Raw genomic sequence first — 20554 nt, 5'->3', positions numbered from 1 at the left:
GAAATTTTTGAGAGCAATGATCTTGCTCTAATTGATGAGAAACTTTTTGATTTTGTCTGTAACACGAGAGTTGCTTATGACTTTCACATTATTGCTGAGATGTTTAATAAGACTTTGCAACAAGTAGAGTCAATTTTGGACCAACATGCAGAGTACTTGTCGAAACACAGGGACGGTTTCGAAAAATTAGTATCCAAAGGAAGGTTGTTGCTAAACAATCAGGCTCATGTGCACTTGCTGGATTGTGCACTAAGCAAGAAGGCAAACAATTTTCTATATAAGAAGTACTAGGAACTCCCATCTTCCTACAAGCCTTCTTGGTGTACCTTGCACTTAAGTTACTGCAGGCTGTTGTATGAGCCATTTGGATTCCTCAGCTACTTGCAGTGCCTCTATAAAGAGTTTCCTGAAGGGGTGAAGAACTACTGTATGAAGGTACTATTCAAGATGAAATTCCCCAAGAAGATAAGTTACTTCTGAGGAGGCAGAACTTGAGGAAGAGATTGAGTTAGTACAAGACGAAGAGGAGCTGAAGTCTATGGATATTGTTGCTCTTAAGACGAAGAGGAGCTGAAGTTTATGGATATTGTTGCTCTTAAGACGTCATCAATATAGAGACCTCTCGATGTAGATCTCTTCAAAGTGGACCAGCGTGGTCTAGTATTGCTAGTGCTGCCAGAATTCGTTGTCGATAACAAACATTATGTACTGTTGTCTGACATTCAGAATATTTTCAGTCTTAGGGAAGATTTTGCTTTATGTGCTATTTCCAATTTTCAGGAAGAGGGTAGTGGTTTTGTCTCGGAAGATGATAGTGATGACTAGCATTGGAGGAAAATTACAATAGTAAAGAGTGTCTCAGTATATGTTTGGGCAAAGCACAGAAGTTCAAAGATGATGGATTTGTGCCACATGATAAAACCTTCATGGAGCTGCAGGCCAAATATGGCTTTGATAAGTTGAATGACTCCACAAAGGAGTGGATGAACAGAGTAGGAGAAGATACTAAAAGTTCTATTAACCTTTGGTGGCAAGACCAACTGTTCGTGAGTAGATGAGACTCAGGCTCTCTCTCTCTTTGTGTATGTGTGTGTTGACAATGTGTGTCTATGTGTGTGTGAATGTGATATGTAGACTTATGTTTCCTTAATTATTTTGTTTTGCAGAGTACATTTGAAGTCAAAGACAAATTCTTACACTAGCATAAAAGGGAATACTGTGGCCGAGATGCAGCTCTCTCTCAATACCTAAGCAAATTGTCTAAGGCAAAGATTACAATCTACCACAGTGCCATGAGCCAGGAAGGGAGAGTTGCAAATTTTGTATTCAAGACATTGTCCCTGTTCCTAGGTGCAATGATTATTACTAAAAGTTATGAGAAGATTATTTTGATAGAGAAGTCTACTGCCTTAGAAATTTTTGGATGCTACCCTGGTTATGCCAGCAAACAGAAGGGGTTACTTTCATACATATGCTGCAGTAGCATTGTCTCTAGGCATAGAGAACCTAGAGGAACTAGAAGGGTATGGCAAACACTGTTTGGTCATTGGAATTGCCAAAGTCATTAGAATGGAAAGATACGTTGTAAAAGACTTATGTATTACATCTATCTGTCCAATGATGATTAACAAAAATCTTTTGTTCTCTCCATTTGTTTTGTGCTTCTATGGCATCTGAGTTTTTAAATGCTTCGGAACGCTTCAATCTCTTCCTTTCCATATGTCTGAGTGTCTGCATCAGTTTGGATGACCTCAAGGTTACTTTTTTATGTAGTTGTTGTAGTATCCTTCTATAGAACCATTGGAACACTTCTTGTAGGCTGTTTGCCTTACTTTTTCCACCACCATGTTGTGTGTGCCTGAAATATGCATTTCGAGCCATATAGTGTGATTTCTCGAGTCCTTGTGTGTTCCAAATGCTAGGATCTCCGTACTTGTTGATAAAGTAAGGAATGTGGTTGTAGAGAATATGCCGCATAAGAAAACATACAATGTAAGTTAGTATCGAGGTCTAGGAAACAACAGTAAGCTAGAAACATACCATGTAGTGTGTAATGTTGGTGTCAATCCAAGTAGCTCTGAATGCTTTTTTGAACACTTGTAAGTTGTCAACTTGAAAGCTCTTTTTGTCTTGTTGGGAGTAGTTGACTTTCTCACACATTTGGAACAGAGTATCAATTGAACGCCAAACATCTGCTTTGACATTCCTTGAAGCACCTTCATGGTCTTTCACTGCATTATGAAGCTTTTTCCACTGTTGCTATTCGATTCGACTTGTGTAGGTTGTTGTATATTGCTTTCCTAACTTTGTAGGTTTGTGTTGCTGATTATTCATTGGCTTGGAAAGAAATCTTCTTGCCTTAACACCTTCAATGGAGGGCTTCATTGGAACTTTCTTTTCATTTGATGACTTTTTAGTGTCCTTCAGAATTTGGACATTACCTCCATGTAGTCCAATTTTTGATAGCACCTTCTCCAATGCACGGATGGCTTCTTTCCTCTCTGCTACATTCTTGATCTTCCAAGAAAAGCCAAATGTGGAGATAAACCAGTTTCTCTATGATACAACACAAAGCATGAAGCATGCATATATGCACATTGGAAAGAGGAATCTCAAACACTGGTTTAAAGTTCTCATCCAAAATTTGTCTGTTCTGTGGCATCTCCACCACTTAGAGTCCATCACCCTTGCAGAGTCCATGTAGTAAAGGCATGGAGACTTTGCATTGGCCTCTTTGCTGCAATTAAATAAGCACTTGAGAGTCTTCAAGTCACCCGCAAGATGCCATTGGACTTGAAATTCCCCCCTTTTCTCTACATGGAGCATCCTGGTTGCATTCATATGCTCTTTGATGAGATTGGGGATATGTGTCTGATACCCAAAACAAGGATTCATGGTCCTCTTTCTTGACCTCAAATGAACCTAGCCACCAGATGTTCGTCTCGGACTGCACTAAAATACTTTGGATCATCCCTAGTGCAATTACAAAGAGCCCTATTCATAAGTGTTATTGTGACCCTTTCCATCTTTTTCTCCTTGATAATCTCGTACTCATCAAGCTTGATGACAAACTGAAGTACACCTCCTATCTCCTCAAATGTAATATCATAGACAAACTGAAGTACACCTCCTATCTCCTCAAATGTAATATCATAGAACTCCACCATTCTCTTTTGCAAGAGCTCCAAGTCCATGAATATTGCAGGTGTTGAAAGTAGATTTGCTTTAATGCCTTTGGCCTCAAGGAGGGATGACATTGACTTCTGGATGACACTATAACCCTTATGACTGACTCCACTTGAATCTATGGGCGGATTGAATATCCGCATAGCTGAAACTGTATTGTTCATCCGCTATATCTCATTGAACCACCTTGAAATTCTTCTCTTTTATCATTTCTCTTGCCATTCTTGATGTCACGAATGGTTTTAGTTGCTTTGCTGGATTAAGATTGGGATTGATATTCTCTTTGTCAAGATGTATGACAACCCTACAAATACAACACTACTCATTACTAACATAGAGAACATGTAAATCACAAAGAAGCCTAGCAAATAAAATAATATTAACTGCTAACACAAAAGACATGTGAATGGGAATGCATTCAGTGCAATCTTACCTTATGGCTTGGATTCTCTTCTTCAGGCCTCCAGAACCGTGCCTCAAGTTCTCAACGTTTTTGAGCTTTCTTTTCCATATGCACCGTCCAATGACTGTGTCTTTTTCTCTATATTTATGGAGGTCACTTCTTAGTTTAGTGATTTGACATTCTTGTTCTTCCAATCTAACTTTCTGTGTCTTGCATTCACCAGACAAGCCTTTGCTAAGTGTTGTAAATAATGCCTTTCTCTTTCTTGCATGTAAGAAATTGACTTGCAATATCCTAGTAAGCCTGTGGCGCCATCACCTGCAAAACGTAAGAGAGTTGTGGGATTTGAAAAGGGAGGATGTGAAGCAGTACGGGGGTCAATAGGATAGATGGAGCCATCACACCAAAGGTCTATGTGTTGCTTCCCCGACAACCTCATATGATCTTTAACATTTGATGAGAGAAATAGTTGTCCACTTCTGCGTTTTTGAATGGGCGCGCACTATCTAGATCAATGTGTAGATGGTACTTTCTCTTAATGCTTTCATGATTAGACTCTTTAATAGAATGAGTGTGTACATGGTTGTTCTCCATTGGAGTGTTCTAGGAATGAGTAAGTACACTATATGATGCAGAGTGAAAGAATATGACTGGCTATGGTGAGAGAAGGCTTGTATTTGTCTTTTGAAATTGGAGATGAAGGTTCTAATTCCCTCCAAACTGTCTTCCCTACAATAATATCCTTCTGAAACTAACTTTATTCTTGCAGTTTTGAATGTATCATTTCAAAGAAGGTTCCAAAACAAACTTTAAGGACGACCGCTTGGGAGAAAATTTACCTCTTTGGCTCAGAGACTACACTTTTATGACTTTTACATTCTCTTTATTTTAATATTTCAAGATTTTTTCTAGAGAGAGAAAATAAGAATCAACCATTTTCTTACAAGGCCCTACAAAAATGACCTCCAAAATGTCCTAATGCATGACGTAACACCACCAAGGAGCATAAGAATGTTGCAAGGATTGTGAAATAACACGTACTGTTATTCATATTAACGCATTACAGACAAAGACAAAGAACATAAATGAATAACAGCACAAACAAAAGTAGACAAAAGATTGTGTCAAGAAAAATTCCTTCTATTAAGAAAATGAACATTTCGTCATTACAATCCGGAGCCACAACACTCCGGAACAAATCCACATCTAGCTAACTGATCCAATACACCTTCTGTAGTGTCAATCCTTAAGATTGATATGATGCTGATAAAACTGAGGATCAACTCCCTTCATATCTTTGTGACTCCAAACAAATACAACCACAACACTCCGGAACAAATCCACATCTAGCTAACTGATCCAATACACCTTCTGTAGTGTCAATCCTTAAGATTGATATGATGCTGATAAAACTGAGGATCAACTCCCTTCATATCTTTGTGACTCCAAACAAATACAACCACATGATTTTAATAATTGCTGGAGATTCTGTTTAAACTCTACATCAAGCTTACTGTTGACCCAGACCATCTTTAGATCCTCCGCATCTCCTAGATTCATATCTTCCAGTTCATCTGCTACTATGACCCGATGGACATGCTTAATATCCCTCTCATGTTTTTCTTCCAGTTCATCTGCTACTATGACCCGATGGACATGCTTAATATCCCTCTCATGTTTTTCTTCCGCCAACACAATGAGAGCTTGAAATTCATCCGACACAATGAGAGCTTGAAATTCGTCCGACACACTTGTGTCATCCAATAGAGTGCTGTGGGACACTCGGGACTTGGCCATCGAGACTTGGCCATATCCAAAGTTAGACTATAATGGGAAACAATATTATCCACGTCCGCTTCAAAGAGTGATACTAAATTTGGATTTTGGTTAAGAATTTCTTCCTCCTTGTCTGCATCTACTCCTTCCAGTCAATTCAATCCTTCAGCACAAACTAGATAGATTGTTGTAGCATATCATAGGACGCCACCTCGGACTTTCTTCTTCCGGCTCTGGATTATAATCTGATTGGTTGCCCAGTTGTGTTTAATCTTTGCTTATCGTAGCCATGGCCTTCTCAATAGCATAGGGTAAGATCCGACAATTCCTTCCATTTTCAAGACAATGAATGCTACTAGGAAATCACATCTTGCTATCTGGATTTCAAAGTTTCGGATTAACCCAAGCGGCTTCACTCTTCGTTGATCTACCATTCGGATAAGAAACGGAGCCGGTTCCAATTTTTGCTCTAGGATACCTAGTTCCTAGTGGGTTTTATCCGTGACAATATTCACTCCAGATCCGCCATCAAGGACCACACCTTTGATGGTCTTCCCCTGTATCTGAACTATTACTTTTGGAACTGCCTCATCCCAATCCGCAACAACTGGCTGGACTTTAAAGGCTGATCCTTTTTTCCTTCCTGGGTGCTAACCACTTTGTGCCAGTTGAAACCTCAGCAAGGTAGTCTTCACCCACAAGCTTTCGGATTAACTGTGTGCAGCGATTGGGTACAAGACACTGCAACTGATCCAGCATCATGTTGAGCTTCATATTTTTGAGATCTTCCCATAGATCATACTCAAAAGGTGTTGTCTTTCCACATCCAAAATTTTTTTGCTATCCAAACTCTCGGACAGTAGTACCGTTTTGCCTTAATCGACTTATCTTCACCGGGGTCTGCTCCCCTCTGACTGAAGCTTCCCACTTCCTGTTGTAGCTTGTGTATAACTTCTCACCTTTTTGCTTGATTATCGGCCAACTGGACTTCCTTCATGCATCCTGTTCAAGTTGGCACTTTCTGGCCTCCTTCGTCCTTTTTGATTTCCTCCCGGATGTCGGATTCTTCCCACACCATCAACTGCTCCTTACTTTGGGGCCTTCGTCTAGCTTACCAGAAAAAGGAGAAACGACAAGCGTACTTGCCTTACTGACTGCAAAGTCGTACTTATTGGTGGACGATGCTCAATCACTTGGATCTGGGAAGGAACCTGCTGATCATTCCGGACCGCCCCTTGTGCTTCTTGCACTAACTTGGCAACCTACGAACATGCTTTTGTTCTACCCAATCTGTGGATTTGTCCTTTGTCCTTGGCGAATCATGCTTCTCTCTCGTCACTGGCTCTCCTGTGAATGTGTCACCGCCCAATATAGCCCCATTGGTAGACTGTCTTCCATTGTAAGAGGCTCAATATGGACCATATTAATTATCAGAGCCTACGAAGTAGACCCCTCCACCTGATTTTGTTGTAATTCCCCTTGATGGCGCTTCAAGACCAGACATTCAGACTTGCGGTGAATAGGGGCTTTATAGTAGTAAACAATGAAAATTGCCACCGAGTGCACCTTCGGATCTTCCGTGCCCATAAGGACAATAAGGTGGTGTGCCAGCATTTACCAGATTGACGGGCCCACTTATTATACGAAAACACGGGGTTGCATTGGACTTGTGGCTCGTTGAACACGACTATTATATCGGCAAGATTCTGTGTTATGTGTGTTGGTCTCGCAGATTGCACTCGCAGATTGCACAATACAGGGTTAGCTTATAGTCCTCCTTGGTATGGCCTTCGTTGGAGCACTTGGCACACCAGACACCAGGATGAAATCTGGATCCAAACCCTCTCGCACTTCCTTCGATGAACTTCGCCACAATACTGCCAAACAGTCGTGCATCGACTTTCTTATCCGGCTTTTGTTGCTTTGAGTCTGTATCCGAGTCCTCATCCGAAGTGTCCTCCAGTTCCTGGTCCAAATCTGAGGAATGCGAATCGTGCTTATGATTTCCCTTCTTAGAAGTGCGACTTGTCAAGTTGTGCTGCTTAGTACGCCGAGCGGCTTTCACTAGTGCATCAAAGCCCCCAATAGTGAGATCTACTGAAGTGACAACTGGTTTCAACTTCTTGCACAATCCACAAACACACCATTCCCCCATCAAGGCTTCAGTTGGCCGATCCACAGGATACACCCGACTCCGAAGAGTGCGGAAACGTGGTGCATAATCCTCCCTAGCAAACGTTTTTGTGCCACAACTCTGACGGAGCTTATCCAACACTTGGGAAGAGGTCTTGTCTTTCCAAAAACAGTGAAGGAAAGCATTCCGTAGGATCTTAAAGGTAAGAAAACGATTGGGGCCATATTGAGCATGCTAGTTAATTACCTCACCATCAAAATTCTGCTTGGTAACTGTGGGAACAGAGTGCGGTTTTTGAACATTCTCAATATGGCTAAGATAATAAATTTGTTAGAATGACTCAAAAAATAACATATTTTTTGTTTAATGATTTTTTGAAAAAAGACAAAAACACACTATTTTTCACGTGAAAAACCAGTATGATAAAAAATTTAAAAATTGAACTCAAGGTGATTGGTATGCCTTTCTCCAAGCTTCCTCACACACCACTCCTTTCACTAAAAACACTATTAAATCTATACTTTTCCACACATTCCTCAATAATACAGAAACCTTATCCAGACACAACTCTTCTCCAAACCTCAACAAAACTGAAAAGAAGGAAGGAGCAAAGAACTAAAAGGAGTTAGAAAAAGCAAGATTGACTCCCAGACAGTGGCACCAAAAATGTTATGGCTCATTCTCAGCCTCACAAGAATTCCATCATTCTAGTAATTTGTAAAATAAGCAACAATTGTCGTTTGGCACTTACCTTGCTTCTGGCTTGGGATTCTTAGCCTTCAAGAACTACCAGTGGTTACTAGCTCTCCAAGATCCGACGTTCTCCTCCTTGTTGTGACCCCACAAAGAGGATGCTTCACCTCTCTGGACTCACCTCTGTCACTCTCACACAATGAATAAGAGGCGCATGCACCAAGATTCATGTACTCCACTCTCTCTCTCTCTCTCTCTCTCTCTCTCCACATGATAAGAGCAAGTAGATAAGCATGACTTAATTGGCACAAAGGGGGACAATGTTTTTTTATATGAGAAAATTGCTAATATACAATTGGCCCTTATTTACACTTGGGTGTCCAAACTTAAACCTAATCTATTAAGCTCAGTCATTTGCCAGCTTTTCTTATAATATATAGGACTTTTAGAGTGTCGTTTACATAACACTTATTTGGCTACTCCTATGTATAACGAGGAGTGCCTTTGTTAAGCCCAAAATAGGGTTAATACGATGACAAGGCGCCTCGGCTGCCCAACCATGGCTACTCCTAGGGCCATACAAACATGAGGTGGACATTACAATATAAGGGTGGAGCATGAATATCCAATAGAAAATGTCCATTGGCTAGAATGAACACACTTTCTTAATCTACATATGTATCACATATGATGTGTAGATTAAAGAGAACACACACATATTGTAAAACACTTGGCTAAGACTAAGCTTGATTATTTTAAAGCACTAACTATTTACGGTTTCCTTTTTTTTATTTCGGAGAAGAGACGTCTATTAAGTATGAAAAAATATACAAAAGGGAGATTTCAAACCAAACTAGGTGGAGATCTCAAGCAATCGGGTGTCTTGTATTGCCAACAAGGTCCCATATGAGTGGAAATGAAGAATAGACCATGATCCCACTCTCTCATAAAGTGGCCGCACTTTCTCTCTGCGGCCCTCGAAGATCCCTGGATTCTAGCCCAGGTTGCCATAAGGGTATGGATAATATCACTCCAAATCCTGCAAAGGCATTGTGTGTCCTCTATGGCCTCAGTGCATCTAGCTTTCCAGATGTGCTAGGCTGTAATACTAGCAATAATCTCCCATGCACTGTCCAATCTCTCTGCCGGCGGCGGAACGTATCCTGAATCTGGCAAATCCCGAAGGAAACCCCACTGAGCAACTCCTTGCCTGAACAAAATGACGTGACTCTTGTCTTCCCCCTCGTACCTAAGCTGGGGCCCAACTGAGTCAACCAAATGATAGCACCAAAAGATATGTAGGCATCCTTACTAATCCTGCTAAATAGGTGTGCTATCACGGTCCAAATCCTATGTGCTTCCCTGCATTCCCATAGGCAGTGATAAACTGTCTTTGAAGCTCTTGCACATCTTAGGCAAGTTGAGCTAACGCCAACAACTGATCTCCACTGGTTGTTGGTGGCTAGTCCACCATGTAGTGAAATCCAAAAGAATGAGGAGATTTGTGCCTTCTTGTAAGAGTGCCACAGCCTCCTCCCATAGACTCCTTTGAATGTTAGAGGTAATACCATATGACTTCCAATGAGATCTAAGGGTAGGGACTCTCATGAGGGCTTAAGGATACGTTCTTCTTAGGGGACAAGGTGTGCTTGTGAATTGCTCCATTCCTGATCTGATGACATTAGCTCAGATATGCTCATCGATCACATCTGTCTATGAAGTTATTGAGTTTTTTCTGGCCATGTCATGGGGTTCTTTTGTTAGGGTTTTCATTCTGCTTTGACATGGCCACAGGTGCCCAATCTTTCCCACTTCGTGCTGGAAGATAGGGTTTCCTACTCACCTAGGGTGACGGTGTTAGACATCATTTGTGAGGGTAAGCATGTCTGACATGCCCTTTCATGTCACAGACATCATTTGTGAGGATAAGCATGGTGGCATGCCCTTGCATGTGGCCATTTACTGCGTGTCCATGTAGAAGCGATAAAGAAGCTTGCTTCTGATGATATAATGGGCCAAGAAACTATGGGCTTACGGCTTTGGAATGCAAGAAATGAAGCCATGCTGCAACAAACACACCTTTGCACTTAACCACCAAGAAGGGGAATAATGGAGTTACACCAATCCTAGTAGAAAAATCCGCACCTAGCAGACTTTCTAATTCTTGCTGTCAAAAGCAACTGGTAACGTCCACCCCACAATCTCATGACCCATTTCTATAGTCATCATAATGGTGACAGACTAAGCTTATATTGGACTAGCATAGCTTAACCTAGGTAATGCACAAGGGTTGGGCATAGTCTGGCAGTATCTTATGCATAGTGCAATGTATGCATAGTCCAATCCCCCTACTTATGGATAGTCCAATCCACAACAGAAAGGCATGACCTTGAACCAACTAGCCAGCATCATTCATTCATGTTGGGCCTTCACTCCTTGCGGAGGGACAACCTTGCAGATGCCCACAACCTCTTGTGCAGCAGCATGGGTAAAATATCAACAATTGGAGGTAGCAGTATGGATAGCACAGATAGAAGTGGATGGAAGCCAGGGAACCGATTTCTAGATGACTTTCAAGTGGATTATAGTCATTGATGCAACTTTATTGATAGTTTGATCCAATGCCCTAAAGGCAGTTGTAAACATGTTACCATGGCCGGCGGGCCACCTAGTGTGAGGGGATTCCAAAAACAGTGGATTATAAACAGTGTAGGGAGTTGTAGTAGTACATGTAATAGGATTGAAGGGGCCACTCTTTATGGTATGTCCAATAGATGGACAAGGTTCAATAGAGGAGTTAAAAGTGTGCAAACCTGTACCTATATCCTAAACATGTTGAGATGAGTATGTTGTTGATGGGAAAACCTTGGCTGATTATAGCAGCAGCAAAGCAATGGTGGACTTCATCTCATATAGTTTTGCCCTGATTGGAGTAAGGCTAAGGCTATCAGTAGCATTTTTCTCGGCACGACTGTAGGGGTAGGTGGCTACTTTAAGATGGCAGGTGTAAGGTAAAGAAGGCTTGATGGTGTACATCCACATGTGTTTGAAGCCACATCACCATGTTGGTAAGTTGGCTCTATGACGACAGGTTGCAAAATCCTCCCATGATCATCTCCATCACATAAGAATAGTGTCCAAGCATCTAGGATCTGACAAAACAAGGTTGTCTATACTCAGTTGACATGCAAGGTTGTGTTGCATCAGCAGCTCTGTCTAGTTGCCTAAGGGCAAAGTAGAGTTACAGCAATAGGCCTAAGATGTGGGGAGTAGCATCTGAATGTGTTGCAACCCAAGGGCTATGTGGATCTTCTCTTCTGCAGCTACACTTTTGAGTAATATGCTAGCAGCTAGAGCTCTAGGTTATAAACCTTGTTGACTCATACATAATAAGGTAATAGTGAGTACATATGTTGTTACACCAATGATGAGTTTTCCTTATAATGAGCACAGTAAATACATATTTTGTTCTTGAATGTCGAGAAACCTAGTGAATGCCATGCTTAGATGTGATTGCCTGGCCTTGTGAAGATCTTCACACACAATGCACAATGTAACATGGGTGCGCGAAAGCGCATTTATCAATTGATTGATTGATATTAGCACCAAATCAAAGACCTAAACCCATGTTCAAACTGCTTCTTCTTCATGCTCAACACATGGTAGAGAGAGATGACCTAATCTACCATGTATTACTAACATGAAATGAATACAATGGTGAATAGAAATAGTCAATGGTAGCACTGCTCCTAAGTTCTCAATAACTCAATGATGATCAATGAATCAATATGGGTAAAGCCTAGACTCTTTTTTATATTGTCTAATGTTGGTCAACTCTACCAACCCTAATAGTTATGTTTAACTAGGTGTGTTTACACGATAACCCTTGTCCACACTGGGTTGCTCATTGGGCACCTGATAATATTACAAAAATTTGGCGCAGTAATAGCCCTTACAAACACATAAATCCAGCCACATACTTGACCTCTGAGCTGGCCAATGGGTAGAAGCATGTCCACGTCACACTCGGGTGGGTGTCAATGTGACACACAAGGAGGTTAGGGTTCTCACTTGTTTGAAAAGACATGTATTGTTGGTAGTGCCTTATTTGATATGTATTGTAAGTGTTGCTTGTGTGCAAAAGCTTGCAAGGTGGAATAGAAGTAAAATGAGGGCATTTCTTTTTCATCACACTTGTTTTTGCAGCTTGATTTGCATCTTGATAGTAGGCACAGTCAAGGGCCAATAAATATATGTTGGAATCATCAAACAAGGGTTGGAAAGAGACCCCTTGTATGATAATGCCACTGCATCACACTCTGTGGAGATTACATCACACTGGCATGGGTGCTCCCTGGCATTAATCAATGTTTAGAGGTATGAACTAGGCCGAAAGTATAATAGCCATTATGATTTCTTCAATCTAGCTGAGCACAGCCCTCCAGGACTCTATTTCATAGAACTTTGGAGTTTTTTGTAACTGCACCGATTGAGCACTACCCCTCCTATGGAAAGGATCGCCAGGTTGCTTAATGGAGTCTTTTTGTAATTGTACCGATTAAGCATTGCCCCTCCTATGGAAAGGATGGTTAGGTTGCTTGGTAATGCTAATCATGGTAGATCGTGAAGTGGCTTGTATCCTCATGAAGTTTAGCTATGGGTTGCTTGGTAATGCAAATCATGGTAGATCATGAAGTGGCTTGGATCCTCATGAAGTTTAGCTATGGCTAGTCCCAACTGAGTTAGTGTAGTGGTCAAAGCTTGTGACTTGTAACCTCTAGGTTATGAGTTCAAGTCTCATTAGGCTCTCTCATGTTATAAAGGGACACCTATGCTCGCTTGATGTGTTTGGTTGCTCGGGCTCTTGCCCCTTGAACACTCGAGTGACTCCTCCTCGGGTGGTGGATCACCCGAGATAGCCATACGAGACCCCTCCGTTGTTCCAGCACTCGACTCATCGCGGTGGTCATGGGGGATGCCTAATTCGTGGTTCTTGCCCGATGGTACGTGGCCCTTGCCCGACCATGATAATTGGCTAATTGTTGGAAGGGGAAATCGGCTCCACCCACTTGAGTGGGCCTCGGGTGTGTACGAAAAAAAAAAGATGTTATAAAGGGACACCTATGCTCGCTTGATGTGTTTGGTTGCTCGGGCTCTTGCCCCTTGAACACTCGAGTGACTCCTCCTCGGGTGGTGGATCACCCGAGATAGCCATACGAGACCCCTCCGTTGTTCCAGCACTCGACTCATCGCGGTGGTCATGGGGGATGCCTAATTCGTGGTTTTTGCCCGATGGTACGTGGCCCTTGCCCGACCATGATAATTGGCTAATTGTTGGAAGGGGAAATCGGCTCCACCCACTTGAGTGGGCCTCGGGTGTGTACGAAAAAAAAAAAGTTTAGCTATGACTAATAACCATTAGTCTGGTTGCATATCTCTGTAATGTGACCATGGAAATTAGGTAATGGGTTTTATGATAGGTAGCTACGGCTAAGGAGTAGCTTGGATTAAACTTTATAAAATGGTCACCATAGCATAATTACATATGGTCTATTTGTGCTACTAATGATGTCCTAGTTTGGATTACCGTTTATGAATTTGTCACATAGCATAATTAAATATGGTTTATTTGTGCTACTAATGATGATATCCATTATAATAATAATATAGTTTAATGATGTCCTAGTTTGGATAACCATCTATGGAAATTGTCACCATAGTAGTTCCCAACAAAAGCACATCTAACATACAAAAATCTAATATGAATGATACAACTAAAGTGTTGACATTGTTCCAAGTTTTGAAGTTGGGGAATGGGCACACAAAGTCAAACGATATCCATCATGTCTGGCTCAAATGTCCTATTTGTACAAGGAAAATATACCCTCCCATTCACTAGGATTGCTTCTGAAGCTTTATAAGATTAGTTCACTTTTTTTCTATGCCCACACATGAGCACACATTTGCGTCAGTACACACACATCATTTTAATGGTAGTTTTGGTCATATAGTGTCCAAATGGCCATAGTTTATATTTAGATTGCACATTAAGAGTGCACAATCGATGATCTATATTTAGAATTGAGCTAGGTAATACAGATGCTTGGCATTAGAAAAATTAGTGACATCTAAGCTAGGCAATATCAGATACTTGGCATTAGAGAAAGAAAGTTATATTAATGTTTATGGAAGATCTATGCTGAAGGAGCATACCTTAGAGGTACATTAGTAGAGCTATTATAACAAGACCAAAACTAAAGTGGAAATGCATCCTATTTTTGTTGACACATTACTACTTCACTTTTTTTATTTGAAAATTTAGGAATGTTTCACTTAACCCTACTTTTCTCCATATAGGTAGGAAAAAAGAGGATTCTCCATCTCATTTACTAGTTCAAAATGAACATACCTAGGAAGTGTGCAAGCTGAGAAAATGGAATACTTCCTAGTTAGACTATCTAGGGGTTGATGGGAAATTTTCCTACAAAGGAAATTGATGGGAAATTTTCCTACAAACCGATGGGAAATTGATGGGGAAATTTTTCTACAAACTGATGGCAAATTTTCCTAAGAACTGATGGGGGGAAATTTTCCTACAAACCGATGGGAAATTTGACTATCTAGGGAATTGATGAGAAATTTCCCAAGGGAAATTTCCCATCGGTTCCCTAGATAGTCTAACTAGGAAGTGTTCCATTTTCTCTAGTTTGCATACTTCCTAGGTATGTTCATTTTGAAGTAGTTAAGGAGATGGAGAATCCTCTTTTTTTTTTTGTTAGAAGGTTTTAAAGTTCCAAGTGTGAATGTAAAGACATTATTCATTTGTAAGAGTGTATAAAAAGAAAAATGGAGTAGTAAATTAAGCAAGGAGTGAAATAAATATATATTGTGTGCAAATAAATATTTCGTGTGAGATAGTGCGAAGCGCGGCCCAGGGAAGAAAATTATGAACGAGTCAAAATCAGGAGCCGTCGTCCGCAGCGCGTGGATGTGGAATTTTTGGGCGGTTGATATTCTCTGATCAGAGGGCAAGCGCGTGGTTTTGAATTCTATCATTTGCCCAGATGCCCACGTTTCTAACAGCTGCAAATCCATATTAACACGGCTTCTTGTCTGCAGCTCCATCAGCTACTTTCTCCATCTCTGATCGCTGCTTCGATTCTCCCTGCCACTCACCCGCTTGCTTGCAGCAGATCAGAGACAAATTTGCGCGTTCCTGATTGAGTTCTGCTATGGCTAGCGATAGGGTTCATCCCGTTGACGAGGTTCATGCTGCCCCTTCCCCTTCCGCGCCTCCTTTCATGCAGTCATCTGCTGCGCCTTCCACTAACTCTGTGTCTATTCAAATGCCCGAGAAGACGATCCACAAGGAGCAGGAGCAGAGATTAATGCCTGATCACCCTAATGACAAGATTGGGCAGAAGGATTATACCTACGGTACTCCGCCTCCCCTTCCTCCTAACCACCCTAGCCATCGCGCCAATCGCCGCCGCCGCAGCCCTTGCTGCTGCTGCCTGGTTTCGTTTTTTGCCGTTTTGGCAACCATAGTTGTATTAGTGGGAATAGCAGTCCTTGTGATTTACCTTGTGTTGAAGCCTAAAGCGCCAAATTTCTCAGTGACAAAAGCCACGATCTCTGAGTTCAATCTTTCAGCGTCAACTGCTACAACCTCCGATGCTGTGCTGAGCTTGGATGCAAGCGTGACATTCACTGTGCAGGCGGAGAACCCTAATAAGAAGATCGGCATCTACTACGATGAAGTGGACGTTACCCTCTACTACGCGGGCACAGAGATCGGCACAGGCTCAATTCCTGCTTTCTACCAAGGCCACCAGAACACGACGCTCCTGGCCTTAGAAATGGAGGGGCAAGACATTGCCTTGACCTCTTCGATCGGCTCCACCTTGCAATCTAGCCTCAAGAATGATAGCAGCATCTGGTTGGAAGCCCAGACCATCGCCCATGTTAGAATACGAGTTGGCAGCTGGAAATCCAAGGACTCCAAAGTCCAAGTGGATTGTAATGTGCAGATCAGCAACCCCACCGATGAAGACGTCCGCCTCCTCTCCAAGAGCTGCAAATTCAAGCTGAAAAGCTTGAAGCTGCTCTAGATGATGATATCCGTGCTTGCTATATCTACCCCTTTCGATGATGATATCCATGCTACCCCTTTTTCTCTTGTGAGACACCTTCCCTCCCATCTGCATACTAGACCCTCCTCCCCCTCCACATACACACCACACCTATTGTAGATTCTTTCATTTCATTCCTTAAAAACAAGAGAATAGACATCTCTTTGCTTTATCGTTTAAACAAAGCTTTGTGGCTTAATAATAATAACGGTGATGGCACACTGTTCCCTTGTTTAATAATTTTGATCTTATGCATCTCTCTTTCACTTGAGCTCTTTCAAGGATCTTCTTATAATACAAAATGGCATCCACCATCGAAAGACTCTAAAATTGGGACCAAATTTCAAAAGCAAAATGGTATCCACCATTGGAGGCTTACGTGACTTTAATAAGAGTGCATAAGTGTCTTACATGTATTCATCCTACTTATTCAAAATGAATTATTTATTTATTGTCGTGGTGCATGTAGGAATCAATTCACTCTTGGTTTTTTGGAATTAAGGTGCTAATAACTATCACCTCTCTCTCTCTCTCTCTCTCTCTCTCTCTCTCTCTCTCTCTCTCTCTCACATACTTCCCAATGTCTCTATCCACTTTTCTTCCTCTCTATCATTCTCTTATCGCAAGTAGGGGGTGTGTCTCATGAAATCAATTCTCTTTATTTAAATATATAGCTTATATCTGGTTGTTACTATTTTGTAGTATATTGATAATATCAAATTTGAAAGTTATGGACTCTACCAAGCTTATGGAACAACATGCTTGATGACTCTACCATATGTGCATGCTAAAGCATTTATGGTGATGTGGAGTGAGTGTATACTACTATGATTTCACCCTAGAAAAAATATGAGGGGCATATATTCACTCAAACTAGTATTAAATATGTAAATTAAATAGTACTAATGTAGATAGTACTATTACAATCCCCGTTATTTTATTGTTATTTCTTATTTTAGCTCCTACAAGCTTTGATGTAATATTAGTAAGTTTGTGGCTTAGAATGGTGATGGCAATTCATGTGATTGGGAAAGAATATTAAGGCCTAAATCTAAAATAGGAAAAAGGGTAGTCAAAATTGTTTCCAAATTGTTTTACATAGTTGGGCCATAAAACCTACTGCACTAACAGTTTTTCATTGCCTTTGGTACTAATGACATGGCCCCTTGTAACTTAAAGGATGATATATAAAGTCAAGATCAAATTTAGGGATATATGAGCTAGTTGTCCTAGAATTCATTATCAAAAGAGGAAAAGTCCGCTAGAAGCTGTGAAGTATATGTCTTAAGAGAAAGTCGTTCATCTTATTAATCCTAAAATTTAATTAAATCTACACTTATTTGGGAGGAAATAACGTTGATTTAGGCACCCACTCATCTCAAGCCATCTCATTTTTGGATACTACACTATTATACTCCATGGAAATCCCATCCACCCATGTCCAACCTGGCCCCTTGGTGTCACCTATTGGTGAATTCCACACTCTTTACTGAGGAAGATCATTTCTTTGACCTCACGACACCACCCAGCCTCAAGTACCCCATCCATGCAGACTCACTTCACTCGGCCATGAGCCATGAAAACCCTTGTCAATTTAATTAGTCCTTAAGAAGATGTACTTATACAAAGCAATTAGTTGAAAATTTTGACTCTCTCTCTCTCTCTCTCTCACACACACACACACACACACACACACACACACACACACACACACACAGAAATAGATATGCATGAGAGAGAGAGAGAGAGAGAGAGAGAGAGAGAGAGAGAGAGAGAGAGAGAGAGAGAGAGAGAGAGAGAGAGAGAGAGAGTCAAAATTTATGCTCTCTCTCTCTCTCTCTCTCTCTCATGCATATCTATTTCTGTGTGTGTGTGTGTGTGTGTGTGTGTGTGTGTGTGAGAGAGAGAGAGAGAGAGAGAGAGAGAGAGAGAGAGAGAGAGAGAGAGAGAGAGAGAGCATAAAGAGCCTTAGATAAGATAAAATAGGAATGGGGGAAGGGACTTAAAAAGGGGCTACATGGTACATGACAGGTTGTCCCAAAAAATGGACTCATCAAGATAAATTTGGAGATGCAATTGAGATTGAAGGAGAAAGCTCCACTAAAATTATAACAAGATAAACTTTCACTAAGACCTAGGGGCAAATGAAAAATAATACTAATACCACCTATGGAGGAGGTGAATGTGATCTACCACATATGGGAATCCAAATAGGCTTGAATTAGACCCATAATTATACTTACATAAGAAACATCTAAATGGAGGAAGTGAATGTGATCTACCACATATAGGAATCCAAATAGGCTTGAATTAGACCCATAATTATACTTACATAAGCAACATCTAAATGGTGAGAATTGATGAACTAAGTCTAAAGGTCTTTCATGGATGTGAATGAAGATAAATTCTTCTTTAAGTGAATAAGTAATAGATGTAATTAGTACGAATCAAATGTGAATACAATGAGATCTCATACGACAAGGTGAAGGGAACAATAGCACCAAAATATCTAAACCACATTACGTTGATTATTTGGAAAGCTAGAAGGAAAAATAAGAACTTACTCAAGGACCTGGAGTCCTTGGATCATCTTCATCTAGATCTTAAACATTAAGTTGGAGAAAAAGGCTAAACTTGATGCATTCAAATATTTTAAAAGTTCTTCTAAAGATAGTATTACTATAGCTCTCCCAATGGCCCCCTAGGATGCCTAAACCAGCATTTTTAATGGTATCACTAAGAAGTGGATCTAGCATTAATTAACTAGGGAGGATCAAAACCTACACATATTGGGGAAGATTTCTTAAGAAAAACTACCAAAGACTATTACACTACTCATGGAGTATATGCATCATTGTTCTTCAAGTTATAAGAACACCACAAGGCATGGCACTACATATTACACCATTGATGGAAAAGGTTAATGCTTATAGGCTAGTAATGTACATATTAATGTCTCTAAGTTTTCTATTCAATGCATTCTTACATTGCCAAGAGAGAAAAACTTGGATTATCCCATATATTTCTTCTCATGGCAAAGGAATAGGGCAAAGAAAAAAAGGATCATTACGTAAGGATTAGCCATGGTGTATATAGTGAAAATATTTTATCATTAAATCATCACCAATAACTTTGATTTTTGTGTGAATCATCAAAGTACTAATGTATAATTTAGTTGACAAGCCACTACCTAATGGAAGAATATCAAGATGGATCTTACTACTTTAATGTGAGAGCAAATCATTCACTCAAGATACCTAGGAGGATTTAGCCAAGGGAGTGGTTGATGAGATAATGGATTCTCCTTTGTTTACAATGAGGAAAAAGAGGTACAAAGATTTCTTATGCCCAAAAACGGGTGGTGGATATATTAGAGTACCTACCTAATGGGATAACTAATTTTGAATTATCACAAGCTAATGTAACTAAATCAATCATGTAGGCAACTTAGTTTGATTTCCTAGGATGGAACCGTGAGAGTTGTCATTGCTATGGCTATAGCTACGAAATAGTCATTAAATCAAATGGATGTAAAGAATGCATTTCTACATGGTGATTTATAAGAGGAGGTCTACATGGTGCAGCCACCAAGATATGAGGACCATGCACACCTAGAGTTAATCCTTGTATGGCTTAAAACATACACCCAGAGCTTGGCTTAAAATAGGCACCTAGAGCATGGTGTCTTGTTTCAATCCAGGTGCATATTTTGGTGAGCTTCCTCTATGGGTGAGATTTTTGGCAATTCTGGTGAGCTTTTCTGTAATTTAGGTTAACAACACAATTTATCATCACTTGGTGGGCTTTTCATAGGCTACGATGAGTTTTACGATGACAACGATGAGCAAGTTCCTAAAGCCACTGTCAAAAACTGTCAGAGGGATAAAATACCTTAGTAGGGATTTAGAGTTAGGTAGCTCTTAACTCACATCTCGCTATCCTTATGTAATAACCATCAAATGTCTCATGCCCACATTTGGAATCCAGTTGACATGCTACAAAAAATGAATAATTAAGCTTCCACGATGTGACAGGTTACTTGGAAGCAAAGAATAATGCAAAGATACATTGAGAGCTTTTTCAACTCCCACACTAGCTACAACTAGCTAGCACTTTAAGAAGGCTAGATGAGATCATGTATACAAGACACCACCCCCAAACACCAAACAAACAACACCCACACTTAAGGTCTTAGCTTGCCTCTCGTTAGCTCAATGTTCTTTGCTTAAA

General features: G+C 40.6%; 1 protein-coding gene across 1 annotated transcript; it reads left to right on the top strand.

Annotated features, from left to right (window-relative positions):
* The first annotated feature begins 15254 nt into the window (after positions 1–15254).
* Positions 15255–16526, top strand: LOC147636244 (NDR1/HIN1-like protein 10). Its single transcript, XM_086801677.1, has one exon. It carries the CDS (start codon positions 15425–15427, stop codon positions 16301–16303), a length of 879 nt encoding a protein of 292 aa, XP_086657803.1. The 5' UTR covers positions 15255–15424; the 3' UTR covers positions 16304–16526.
* Positions 16527–20554: the final 4028 nt, after the last annotated feature.

This window comes from Cibotium barometz, chromosome 8 (genome assembly GCF_041138505.1).
Source record: "Cibotium barometz isolate CiBa-2024 chromosome 8, ASM4113850v1, whole genome shotgun sequence".
NCBI lineage: Eukaryota > Viridiplantae > Streptophyta > Polypodiopsida > Cyatheales > Cibotiaceae > Cibotium > Cibotium barometz.
Note: the sequence above shows the minus strand (reverse complement) of the source record. Positions and strands in the feature narration are given on the sequence as shown.